Genomic DNA, 13,545 nt, shown 5'->3' with positions numbered 1-13,545 from the left:
GGGGGGGGGGGGGGGGGGGGGTGGAAGGGGAAGAGGAGGGGAAAGGGGGATGGGGAGGAGACCTTGAGGGAATGGGATAGTAGAGATGAAGGAAGGACAGAGATGAGAGGAAAGAAATGCATTTTGATTGAGGAAGCCATTATAGGGCTAGCAAGAAACTTGGCAGTAGAGAAAATCCCAGGAATCCACAAGGATGACCCTAAACAATAGAGAAGAGGGGACCCAAAACTGTCCTTGCCCTGTACTCAGACTGATGAATACCTTAAAATCACCCTAGAAACTTCATCCAGCAACTGCATCCAGAAGCAGAGATCCCCGGCAGAGCACTGGGCTGAGCTCCCAAAGTCCAGATGAAGAATGGGAAGGGTGAGAATGAGCAAGAGGTCAAGACCTTGGAAGGCAGCTAGACTACCCCAAATGTGAGAGACCAGACTAGAGAATTCCACAAAAGCTTCTCAGCAAAACTAGTTCAAATATATCGATCAATTCATTAACTAAAAATTTAGAAGCATTGCAAATATAATTTAACTAAAACATTTTTAGGCTTTGTGACAAAAAGACAGACAGTCCTTTACATGCCCTCTCATTACTGTCTATAAGAAAAAACTTCAGTCTTCATTCAAAGACAGGATACAAAGACAAAAAACTCTGAAAACAAAGAAATGTTCAGTTAGAGTTACACCAAAATATTTTATGCTATTTGTGGCTATTGTGAAGGGTAATGTTTCTTTGATTTCTTTCTCAGCCTGTTTATCAACTGTCTAAAGGATGGCTACTGATTTTTTTTGAGATATTTCTGTATCCTGTTACATTATTGAAGGTGTTTACAAGTTGTAGGAGCTCCTTGGTAGAATTATTGGGGTCACTTATGTGAACGTTTGACTGCTTCTTTTCCAATTTATATCCGCTTGATCACCTTTTCTTGTCTTATTGCTCTAGCTAGAACCTCAAACACTATATTGAACAGATATGGAGAGAGTAGATAACCTTGCCTTGTTCCTGATTTCAGTGGGATGTTGGCTGTTGGCTGTTGGCTTTCTGTATATTGCCTTTACTATGTTTAGGTATGTTCCTTGTAACCCTGCTCTGTCCAAGACCTTTATTATGAAGGGGTGCTGTATTTTGCCAAAGGCTTTTTCAGTATCTAATGAGAAGAGTGTGTGTTTTTGTTTGTTCATTTGTTTATATAGCGGATTACATTGACAAACTTTTCTATGTTCAAAGATCCCTGCATTTCTGGGATGAAGCCAACTTGGTAATGGTAGATGATTTTTTTCTGTGTGTTCTTGGATTCAGTTTGCCAGTAATTTAGTGACTAATTTTACATCTATGTTCATGAATGAGACTGGTTTGTAATTGCCTTCCTTAGCAATGTCTTTGTGGGTTTTGGGTATCAGGGTAATTGTAGCCTCATAAAACGTTTGGCAATGTTCCTTCTGTTTCTATTGTGTGAAACAATTTGAGGAGTACTGGTTATTTGTTTTTCTTTGAAAATCATATAGAATTCTGTGCTGAAACCATCTGGTCCCGGGCTTTTTTTGGTTGGGAGACATTTGATTACTGTTTCTATTTCTTTAGCGATTATAGGTCTATTTAATTTGCTAATCTGGTTTTGACTTAATTATGGTAAGTAATATTTATCCAGAAATTTGTTCATTTCCTTTAAGTTTTCCAATTTTGTGGAGTACAGGTTTTCAAAGTATGCCCTGATGATTCTCTGGATTTCCTCCATGTCTGTTGGTATGTCCCTTTTTGTTTCTGATTTTGTTAATTTGGATAGTTGGATAAAGGATTGTCTATTTTGTTGATTTTCTTGAAGAAACAACTCTTCGTCTCATTGAGGCTTTGTATTGTTTTGTTTCTATTTTGTTGATTAATTTGATTATTTCCTGCTGTCTAATCCTCCAGGGTGAATTTCCATCTTTATGTTCTAGAGTTCTCAGGTGTTCTGTTAACTCACTACTATGGGATTTTTCCAGCTCCATTATGTAAGCATTTAGTGCTATGAACTTTCCTCTTAAAACTGTGCTCCATAAATGTAGGTATGTTATGTGGTCACTGAATTTCACTGAATTTTAGGAAGTCTTTAAGTTCTTTCTTTATTTCCTCCTTAAATCATTGGTGATTCGGGTAGCACTGTTTAATTTCCACGTGTTTGGGGGCTTTCTGAACTTAGTGTTGCTGTCGAATTCTAATTTTAAGCCACAAATGGAAGACTTGTATTACAACAACTATAAATCTTTGAAGAAAGAAATTGAAGAAGACACCAGAAAAATGAAAAGATCTCCTGTGCCCTTCGGTAGCTTGGCATAGTAAAAATGGCAATCTTACCAAAAGTAATCTACAGACTCAAACGCAATGCCTATCAAAATCCCAGCAAAATTCTTCACAGACCTTGAAACCACAATACTCAACTTCACATGGAAAAGCAAAAATCCCAGGATAGCCAAAACAATCCTGTACAGGAACTTCTAGAGGCACCACAATACCAGACTTCAAACTCCACTATAGAACTACAGCATGGATTGGCATAAAAACAGACAGGTGGACCAATGGAATTGAATCAAACACTGAGAAATCAATCCACGCACCTATGAACACCTGACTTTTGAAAAAGAAGTTAAAATATAAAACGGAAAAAGAAGGCATATTCAACAAATAGTGCTGGCATAACTGGATATCAACATGTACAAGAATGAAAATAGATCCATACCTATCGCCAATCAGAAAACTCAAGTCCAAATAAATCAAAGACCTCAACATAAAACCAACCACAACGAACCTCAGAGAAGAGAAAGTGGGAAGTACTTTTGAACACACTGGCACAGGAGACCACTTCCTAAATATAACCCAAGCAGCACAGACACTGAGAGAAACAATTATTAAATGGGACCTCCTGAAACTGAAAAGCTCTGTATAGCAAAGGACACGGTCAACAAGACCAAATGACAGCCTACAGAATGGGAAAAGATCTTCACTAACCCCACATCACACAGAGGGCTGGTCTCCAAAATATACAAAAAACTCAAGAAATTGGTCACTAAAAGAACAAATAATCCAATAAAAAAAATGGGATACAGACCTAAAGAGAGAACTCTCAACAGAGGAATCTAAAATGACTGATCGATACTTAAGGAAATACTCAGCATTCTTAATCATCAGAGAAATGCAAATCAAAACAACTCTGAGATTCCATCTTACACCTGTAAGAATGGCCAAGATCAAAGACACTGATGACAACTTATGCTGGAGAGGTTGTGAGGTAAAGGGAACACTCCTGCCTTGCTGATGGGAGTGCAAACTGGTAAAGCCCCTTTGATTATGAGTATGGCTATTTCTCAGAAAATTAGGGAAAACATACCTCAAGACCCACTTTTGGCTATATACTCAAAGGATGTTCAATCATACCATAAGGTCATATGCTCAACTATGTTCATAGCAGCATTATTTGAATAGCCAGAACCTAGAAACAATCTAAATGTCCTTCAACTGAAGAATGGATAAAGAAAATGTGGTACATTTATACAATGGAGTACTAAACAGCAATCATAATAATAATAATAATAATAATGACATCTTGAATGTCAAATGGATGGATCTAGAAAACAAGAGCAAGGTAAGCCAGACCCAGAAAGATGAATACAGAACATATTCACTTATAGGTGGCTTTTAGACATAAAGCAAAGAAAAACTAGCCAACAATTCAGAACCCCAGATAACCTAGACAACAAAGAGATCCCAAAGAGAGACATACATGAATCTAATCTACATGGGAAGTAGAAAAAGACATGAACTCCTGAGTAAATTGGGAGCATGGGGATCATGGGAGAGGGTAAAAGAAGAGGGGAGAGGAAGGTATAAAGGGAGGAGAGTTTGAGAAAATGATATATAGATCAATAAAAACAAAATAAAAAAACAAGTCTTAAAGAAAACTAAGAAATGAAGTCATTTAACTGCACAGTTATCCAACTGTAAAAAAACCCACAAATAAAGTAAAAACTAACACAAAATATTTATTAGGCAAAGGGCTTGATCCATTTACAGAAATTACACCAAAGAAAAAATATTTTCAAACATCAAACAAGTATTTCTTTCCTTTCTTTTTCTTTTGGTTGGGTTTTTTTTTTTTTTTTACAGGGTTTCTCTGTAGCTTGGAGCCTGTCCTGAAACTATCTCTGTAGACTAGGCTGACCTCAAACTCACAGAGATCCTCCTGCCTCTGCCTCCTGACTGCTGGGATTAAAGGCGTGCACCACCACAGCAATCTATATGTCTCTCCTGGACCCAAGGCAAACCTCATGGTGTGAGCATGTGAACATGGATTCTGCAAAATACATTTACTCTTAGTCTAAACAAACAATGCAGTACCAGCTTAGCACACACACCCATTGCCTAGGAAACATAGGTGGGTTTGTTGTACCCATTCATTCTTTCCTATGGACTAGTTGGACTAATACAGAAGGAACACACCATCTCACTTGGGGCCAATATCTTTGTGGCCACCCACCCTCTGACCAGTGAGTTCCAAATGTCAGAAATGGCCCTTAAAGTATTTGCAAACCAACTCACAGACCTTGGCAATGGAGTCTACTGTATGGTCCATGAAGACCTTCACCCTCACAGGTGACATCTATAACATCACCAGTGATACCCTGGACTCTACTTTTTATTCCACAGAATTTGTTTCTCTAACTATATTCAATGCTGGTAGAGTTACAGCTCATTTCTCAGGATAGGTAAGTATGTCCAAGATCACCAATCTCACGCCAGAACAGAGGAATGATTTTGACTCAGGTACCCAACATAATAATAAACTCGAAGATGACTTGCTAGGAAAAGCTAAGAAAGCCATTAATGAAATTTCCACTGTTCTTTCCTTTAACATGCCACATTTAGTCAATAGATTATGAGATTGCTAGGAATCTTGAGAACCTGGCAGGACAGACAGACAAAGTCCAACATTTGTCATCTGTACTCAAAGAAGACACTATTGTCTATACCCATACAGTAAGCAAGCTTAAAAACTGCTCTTTATACTCCTAGCACTAGTGAAAAGGGTGGCTGAACTAGCATCTTCTGTATTTAGAAAAGGGGACTACTCTAACTGTCATCAGAGAGTCTTCATCCAGTAACTGATGGAAACAGATGCAGAGATCCACAGCCAACTACTGGGCCAAGCTCCAGGAATCCTGTTGAAGCGAAGTAGGAAGGATGTAAAAAATAAAAAAAAAAAATGTTCCTTATTTGCTGCGACTAATAGGATATTTAGATTTGACCGTACTTGTTCCCCCACATAGATAATATTTCACTGAATGAAGCGGAGTCTTTGGCTTTTTGCATACTTCATATTGGCCCCTCTGGAATATAAACTCCTCATTATTTTGAGCTCATTAATAAACTTCATTTATAGAGGAACTATGATAACGAGGTCCAGAATCTACTATCACCCCAGAATTTACAAAGCAGCTATGAATGATTCTGGCAGCCACGTCTGTGAAAACTGTGATTAAAGAAACTTCTTTAGGGAATGCTTCATGTCCATGCTGACAACCTAGGCTGAGGGTATTGTATTCCAGATTCTTGGCTCTGCCTTATTATACCAGCGTCATTTTGCCAAAAGAGGGAATGGATAAACATTGGTCATGTATTATAGCAGGAGGCTGCTCATTCATTCCTGGCTGAGTAAATAATCATGCAGAAACTATATTAATTACAACACTGTTTAGCCAACACCTTATGTATATTTTTAGCTAACTCTTCCATCTTAAACTAACCCATTTCTATTCATCTGTGTGTCACCACGAGGCTGTGGTTACCCTTAAGGTTTTGGCAGGCGTCTCTCCCCTTTGGCAGCTACATGGCGCCTCCTTGACTTCATCTACTTTCTCTCTATGTATCTGTTCAGATTTCTCACCTAGATTCACTCTACTAAGCTATTGGCCTAAACAGCTTCTTTAATAATCAATGGTAACGAAACACACTCATAGCATACAGAGTGGAATCCCACATCAACAGACCAAAGATTGATATCTATGGAAACTCACTAGACTTCCTGATGCTCTGTAATCATCATTTGCTTTCTCCTAATAATCAACATAGAAAAAATTGAGAAAACAACATTGTAAGCTAATTATGAAGTTTACTGGATTCCTAGTTGTTCCTTTCCTTAATAAAAGAACAAATACCTGGCCCACAGCCAAGAGCCACATGTTCCTGCTTGACACTAAAGAGTTAAGATGATGTTCTACTATGATTTGCTTAGCTCCGAGTCCTACAGCTCAAACCCTAATATCCCACCTGTGTAATATTTTTCTTTGAAAATGATTGCATTTCCTTTTTATTAATGAATGTGTTTTCAACTTGGTGTATACCAAACCTGGAGACAATATAAACTTGGGAACAATCATATTGCCAGACGGATCACAACAATATCCTGTGATTTATATTAGTTCAATCAGTCTGCTTAATAGTTGTGTATTTTAGTGCTTGAGATTTATTTTTCCTGCCTTGATTTGTCAGTTTGTAATGGGAATATTTATTGTGTATTTCAAGGACCAGGAAATGTAACGCAATAGCATTTTAGAAATGCAAAAATAGTTTATTCATAAACTCTACTACACCCAATGCTGCACCTGATAACCAGAGCCCAGTGACATCACTCAGTCCAGATAAGCAGACACAGTCCTAGAACCGAGTGACACCCACCAGACAGGATATAAGCAGATGATAAGAGCAATGCTCTGCCCTCCACATCTAGAGAGATATCACCTTGTTCTGCCCAGCAGCTGGAGAACTCCCCCAGGATCCTGACCCTTGGATTGGAGACTTCTGTTAGAAACTGGACCTGCCCTTCAGCTAAGATATGTCACCCAGGCAAGCAGCCTTAAAAAGATAGGCTCAGGGCTGTAGTTAGGAATTTATAGGGTAAACCTTGTGTGATGACCATCAGCATAATAAAATATAACGTTTGTAACACTAGCTATGCAGAGCTACCTCCTTGATCACGAAAGTTAGGATCACGTAGAAGACTTCTGTTCCTGTGATTGATGACTGGAGGTAAACTGCACTAGAATGAGGAAAGGAAGACTTTCCACACCAATGCACAGACTTTCAAGGATACCCTGTATGATATGTATTATACCACGAGGGCAATCTTTTTTTTTTGCTCTGATTGCTTTATAAATCATGAGATCATTTGAAAACAAATCTAACTCTTGTGTGTGTGTTTTTGTTTTGTTTTTGTTTTCGTAGGCAGGGTTTCTCTGTATAGCTTTGGAGCCTGTCCTGGAACTCACTCTGTAGACTGGGCTGGCCTCAAACTCACAGAGATCTCTGCCTGCCTCTGATTCCAAAGTACTGGGATTAAAGGTGTGCACCAGCAGGGCCCAGTTTATCTCTATTCCTTTTGTGTATGTTTGTGTGTTCAAGAGAATATCTTCCATGAGTATACAAGTGACAAACCCAAAAAGATGGTATCAGATGCCCTAAACCTGGACTAGCAGATGGCTATGGGCCTCCCAACTGGGGAGCTTGGATCTAAACTCAGATCACCCCCAAGAAGAATATATGCTAAGACACCAGCCAAGAATTATAGTCCTTTTTATTCAAAACACTAAAGTCTTTCACAGATTAACAACAACAACAAAACCTAAATAAATAAAGTAAATAAATGATCCTTGATAACATAACACATCAATATTAAGAAGTTGTATATGGTAAATTTGCACCATGAATTGAATACAATCAAAACACAATGCCCAACAATTTATATCAGGAAAGCTGATTCCAAAGCTACATAAAAAATAGAAACCCTTAGAATGCTCAATGGGATTATGAAAAAAAGAGGACACACAGTGTGATTTCTATGTTTACCAAAAAAAGCTATAGTAATCAAGAATGTATATAATATTTGTGAAAGAATAAGGGGAATATAAAAAAAATCCATGAACAAATGCATGAAAATATAGTCAAATTTTAAGTAAAAGATCAAAGGAAAGGCCAGGAAACTGTGACCCTGACCAATGTTAACCAACTGCCTAAGATTCTATATTAGTAGAAATTAAATAATCACAGACTTCACAACTCCCACAAAATTAATTCAAGGTGACCCATAAACTGTTCTGTTTTTGACGCTCCAGTTACTGATATTTCAGCCCCATGCTCGGGAGCTTTCTCTCCAAATAAAGGTGATCTCCTGCAGATCCTCCTATGGCTCTGCAACCCTTCAACCTCCCTGTGGTTTCAGGGAAACCCAGTCCCAGTGACGCCCAATCACAAAACAATGTAGGAGAACAATTTAACATCTGCTTCCTGCCACATCATTATGGCACAAGACATGACATCTGCCCTATGCAACAGTCCAAGGCCACGCAAACTTGAGACACCTCTGCAGCTCAGAACCTCCATTTACCCCTTGGAACTGAAATTCACAGACTCACACCATGGTGGCTGACAGGAGCAGAATGGTAAAATACTCTAATTACTCTAATCATCCCCCTTTTCTAAACTATCTGTAACATTTATAAGACAAACCTTAAAGTGGAATGAAAACATTCAGAACTTCTAGAAGACAAGTCTTCGGTTTTCCAATGTGTCTTCCTACTACACAACAAAAGCAATGCCTGGGCGCACACACTGGACAATGATATTACAAGCAGAGCCTGCCCATCCCCAAGGAATTCACACTGGATGTGGCCCAGAGGGCACTATCAAGGTCACCACAGGGAGCAATAGAACCACAGTCTGACTCACTGTCCACCCCAGTCCAGCAGTTTGGACTCTGATAGCTCGGCCAAACTGTTCTTCCTGGTCTGGCATAGCTGTGGTCTTCCTCACAGTTCCCTAACACAGGATCAGAGGGGGTTCCTGGAAAGAACCAGTAAGCTACCTCCCACTATTGCTTCTGATTGCTAAGCCTTCCCAGAGTCCCTGATTAGCTAGGGCCACCCAGCTGGGCCTCAGGACCGTAGCAGTTCCACTACTGGATGAGCAGAGATCAAATGATTCAGACAGCTACGCCTTCCCAGGTCTGCCCTTCTACCCAAGGGTCAGACAGGGTCCCAGTCTGGGAAATTTGTAGTTCAGTAGAATTTTTCATTCTCCTATATCACTTACTGTTCCTCTTCCAAGGCACAGGGTCCTTTGTGTGCACATTCCATTACAACTCAATGTCCAGTGCAGCCAACGCTTTGCTTCACAGCTGGGAAGTGCTGCAGCCAAACACAGGTCACATTCAAACCGTAACTCTGGTTAAACAAAAAGAAGCCATGGATTAGAAAACAATGAAGTGCCTATGGGAGGGCTTAAAGGGAAGAAATGGTATAAATGATGAATTATAATGCCAAAAATATGCTAAAAAGTTGAAAGAGGCTTTATAGGCACGTGCTTCAGAGGCTAGAAATTTGTATTAGAGCACACCAAGTACTACTCACGGCATTGTTCTCAGGGTGTGCATCGTAACCCTTTAAAACAGCCGTGTTAGGCAAGGAGACACCCTTTACCCAGTTCTTTTATTTTGGTTCTACTAGTGTAACCACAGTGATTTGGTTTCAGGAAAGTTCAGTTCTTTATTCAGATTCCTGATTGCCAGGTCAATCTGACAAGGTGAAACTGACAAATGGCCAGTCAGTAAATTTACCAATCATCTAAACTTGATTGATTACCTTACTACTCATAGCTAATGTCAACTACTGTCAAAGCAGGAAAGCTTTCACCCTCCTTCTTGCCTATCCCTTTCTGTGCTGTGACTACACCTGCTGTGTAGTTGATCAGTGAGCTCAATTCTTTTCCCAATAAAACCAGGCAGACTAGATTTCACTCATTCACTGGTCTGTTTTTCTGGGATCACAGACCTGTCGATCCCAGCCCAGAGGGAGTAGCAGGACTGTCTTCCCATCTCTGGGCAGCAGAGGCAGGATTAAATGTCCAAATCAATTCTCAATTACATAGTGTGAGGTAAGCTTGAGCTACAGGAGACACTGATCTAAACCAGTGGTTCTCAACCTTCCTAATGCTGTAACCCTTTAACACAGTTCCTCATGTTGTGATGAACCCCCAACTATAAAGTTATTTTCACTGCTAACTTGATAACTAATTTGCTACTGTTATGAATGTAATATAGATATCTGTGTATTCTGATGGTTTTAGGCCATTCTTGTGATAGAGTCCTTTGATCCCGCTAAAGGGAACCCTGACAGATTAGGTTGAGTACCACTACTCTAAACTGATGCAAATAAATAAATAGCACCCATGAAAATTATGGAACGAAATTATTAATGACTGGGGAACATTGGAAAACAGAAACAAATAGAGTTCAGAGCAGTAATGCATTTAAATAAAATAAAATTTTAAAAATCATACCAATAATAAATTTTTAAAAATTATACAAAAAATAATTGGAAGGACACTTAGTTATACTGACTTTGAAAAGAGTATGAAATTCCTTGGTAGAGAGAATGCCATTAATAAGATAATGTTTGACTCTGTCCTGTGTAAAATGTTAGCTGCTGAGTTCTGTGAACGGACACAGATTTACATCCAATGATCTTTTCCTCAAACCTCTCAGCAGACTTAGATGTGTCAACCGGGATACACATACCTGCATAGCAGAGTTTCCTAATTGGAAACGAAATACTCAGAATCTCAAGCTTCCCTTCCTAAATTGTACACCCACCCATCCTGTCTGTCTTCATTCACATGAAGGAATTAATACACGCTGGGAAATTACACAAAGTCATTCACACTGTCCAATCAGGTCCCTCTTTATGGTGGAGCCCAACACCTGCAGCCTTGGCCTTCAGGCTCAGATCTAGCTATAGTCTGGTCTGTTTCCCCTGCAGTGCACGAGGTACACTGTTCCTCCTCTTCTGGTCAGACGGGAGAAGCCGTGCAGGACACACAAATCCTTTGCCTGTTACTGGAATGCACAACCCCCATGTGACTGTAACTGATCATTTCAGAACTCCGTGTTGCTACAGACCTATAATCCAAGAAATTAGGGTGGTTAGTCAGGAGGATAGCAAGAGCAATGCCCTGTTGCACTACAGACAGGGTTCAAGTTCACCTCAGTCAACACCAGAGACCTTGACTCAGAACCATTTTTCAAAAAGACTGGAGATGCAGCTGTTTCAGAATTACTTCACAGAAGGACTTATTGTTGGTGGTGACCCTGTCATGGCCCCTTGAGCAGCTTGTTAAGAGCCTGTTCTGTGATGGTGAGGGGATTTAGGAATGGGTCTTTGTGGTTGGCTGTAAAGCAGGGTTGTCTCCTTTCTTAAGGAAAGGTAGCTTGCTGGCTGGTTAATCCTGGTGAATATTTACATTTTAACATACTAATCTCTGACAGGCACGCATAGTTAGCATATACTTGTCTTTGGGGTATTTGGAGGTAGCCCTCCCTTAGCTAAATTCTACTTTGTGTGACTTAATGTCTTCTAAGAATTGCTAAGTCCTTATAGCATCAAATCTATTAGCAACAATTCTACTCTTCTACATCACAGCTTGGCAGGGGAATGCTCCTCTACACAGAAGATACCATTTACAAGCTCCACTAAATTAACTCCAGATGGGTCCTAAACCTAAATGTTAATGTTAAAAGTGAAGAACTTGTGAAACATATTAGAGGCCAGGGCTCTCTGCGTTTGGCAAATCTGCCTTCCATTGAGACAATACAAGCACTACAGGCGCCAGCATTTTCGCAGTGAAATACAATACAAGCATTTCACAACGACGTCAAAAACAAGGATATTTCTAAGCGCAATCCCGCTTCCAATGCGCTGCACGGACTCAGCCAGAGGAGTGAAGGTATTCCGAGGCTTCTGCCCGGCTGAGGGTGTGGCGCTGACCAGGCAGGAGCACACTGAACTCTGTCTGACTTCTGGCTCCCACCCGGGCAGGGGAGGACCCAGCACACGGGCTCCCGCGGCTCAGCCGGCCACTCCACTCACTCTGGGGACAGAGGCCACTGGCTCACCATGGTGCAGCTACACGCTCTAGGCAACAGAATCACGTCACAGAACACAACTCGCTACTTCCTCAGCATAGAAACCGAGCTAGAAGCCCCGCTCCCGGAAGAACCGGGATTGGCCAGTCCTCTGGAAGTATTGATTGGCTAGAGAGGCCTGAGTGACGGGTTGAGTTCCCTTGGAGACAGACCAAGTGAGCTGAAGGGAAACAGCATGGTGGTTCCCAGGCCTGGCTTCCACCAGAAGCACAGACCTATCCCAGATTGGCTGGAGATTTATGCCCAATTAAACAGCAAGTCTCTTGTTAATGTAAACCGATGGTTTCAGTTTTAAAAGGAATATTCTCATAAGGAGGCTAATTAGAAAATGTTGCTCAAGAGGAAAACAGGGTATCTCAAGAACATAAAGTCTACAATGGTGTTGGGACTGTTACCAAAGACACATGTGTAGAAAAAGTAACGTTCAAAAAATAAATAAATACAGAAATACATAAAATATAAAAAAAGTTCTCAGGATCTGAAGCAACCCCTCCACAAAGATCCCGTTCCCAGACCTTTGTCAGCTCTTCCAAGCGTATTCCTGGTTTTAGAGAAGGAACTCTCAATACATCAGGCCCTTAGGGAAAGCTCCCAAGGTGTGGGCAGGTTGACAAACTCGGAAACGCCTACTTTCTCAAGCACCGTCTAGAGGTCTGCACTTTGCATTTGACGTTTAAGTTTAAGAAGCATTTGGAGTTAATTTTGTGGAGATTGTAAATGACATCTTATATACTGGGTAGCACCCCACTACCAAGCTGTGCTGTAAAAGAATAGAACTGGTGATATAAAGGATTTACCAGCGCTTAGGAGATGTGATATAAAGGATTTACCAGCGCTTAGGAGATAGTAAGCCACACAAAGTAGAATTTAGCTAAGGGAAGTCTCACCCCAAGAGACCATCTCTCTCACCACAGCTGTTGTAAAAGCATGAGGATTTTATTAATTCTGTCATGACAGGGTCCTCCAGCAGTTGGGAGGCTAGAAGACCCTGAATGTCTGGTACAGGCTATTTTTAAAGGGAAATACCACAGAAGGAAGAGGCGTCTGGGGGTTGTTCTTTAACTGTTATTATTGGCTTATTCAAAAAGGCTATTACCAATAATTGGCTGGAGAGTGGTTGCCAGATCAGATGAGGTAAAGGGAAACTTCTGAGGGTCACTTTGCCCCTATTCAGGGACTGAGTCAAAACATCAGTAACTGAGTCAACACCTAAGGGTTATCTTGCCCCTATTCAGGGAGATGGAAAGTTCCCAACATCTCAGTATGTGCATGCATAACTGTCATGTCCTTGGTTCCCAGGGGAGGAGGGGAAGTACTGAGAGTTGTCAGAAATGGCTTCAGAATTGTCTTAAAGTTCTACACCATGCTGGAGCATCATAGTTTTAAGAGAATTTCTTATTTGTGTTGTACTGGGCGCTATAAACATCAATTTGATAATGTTTTGTTATGTTTTTATTTTTCTTTGTATCTCCTACATACACCCCTTAAAAACCAAAAGCATGGTTAACTTAGTGATGCCATGTATTAAAAGAAGACTGTCTTGT

General features: G+C 40.4%; 1 protein-coding gene across 1 annotated transcript in view; it reads right to left on the bottom strand.

Annotated features, from left to right (window-relative positions):
* The window catches only part of LOC126491338 (zinc finger protein 431-like), a 20,408-nt gene extending 8,321 nt beyond the window's left edge, over positions 1-12,087 (bottom strand). The window contains exons 1-2 of the mRNA XM_050126905.1: positions 11,972-12,087; positions 9,115-9,245 (exon numbers count right to left, since the gene is read on the bottom strand). Coding sequence (XP_049982862.1) covers positions 9,115-9,153 — 39 coding nt within the window. The 5' untranslated portion in view covers positions 9,154-9,245; positions 11,972-12,087. The remainder of the gene's footprint in view (positions 1-9,114; positions 9,246-11,971) is intronic.
* Positions 12,088-13,545: the final 1,458 nt, after the last annotated feature.

The sequence above is a fragment of the Alexandromys fortis genome, unplaced genomic scaffold, assembly GCF_014885135.2.
Source record: "Alexandromys fortis isolate MF-2015 unplaced genomic scaffold, M_Fortis_MF-2015_v1.1 scaffold_261, whole genome shotgun sequence".
In the NCBI taxonomy this organism is placed as follows: domain Eukaryota; kingdom Metazoa; phylum Chordata; class Mammalia; order Rodentia; family Cricetidae; genus Alexandromys; species Alexandromys fortis.
Note: the sequence above shows the minus strand (reverse complement) of the source record. Positions and strands in the feature narration are given on the sequence as shown.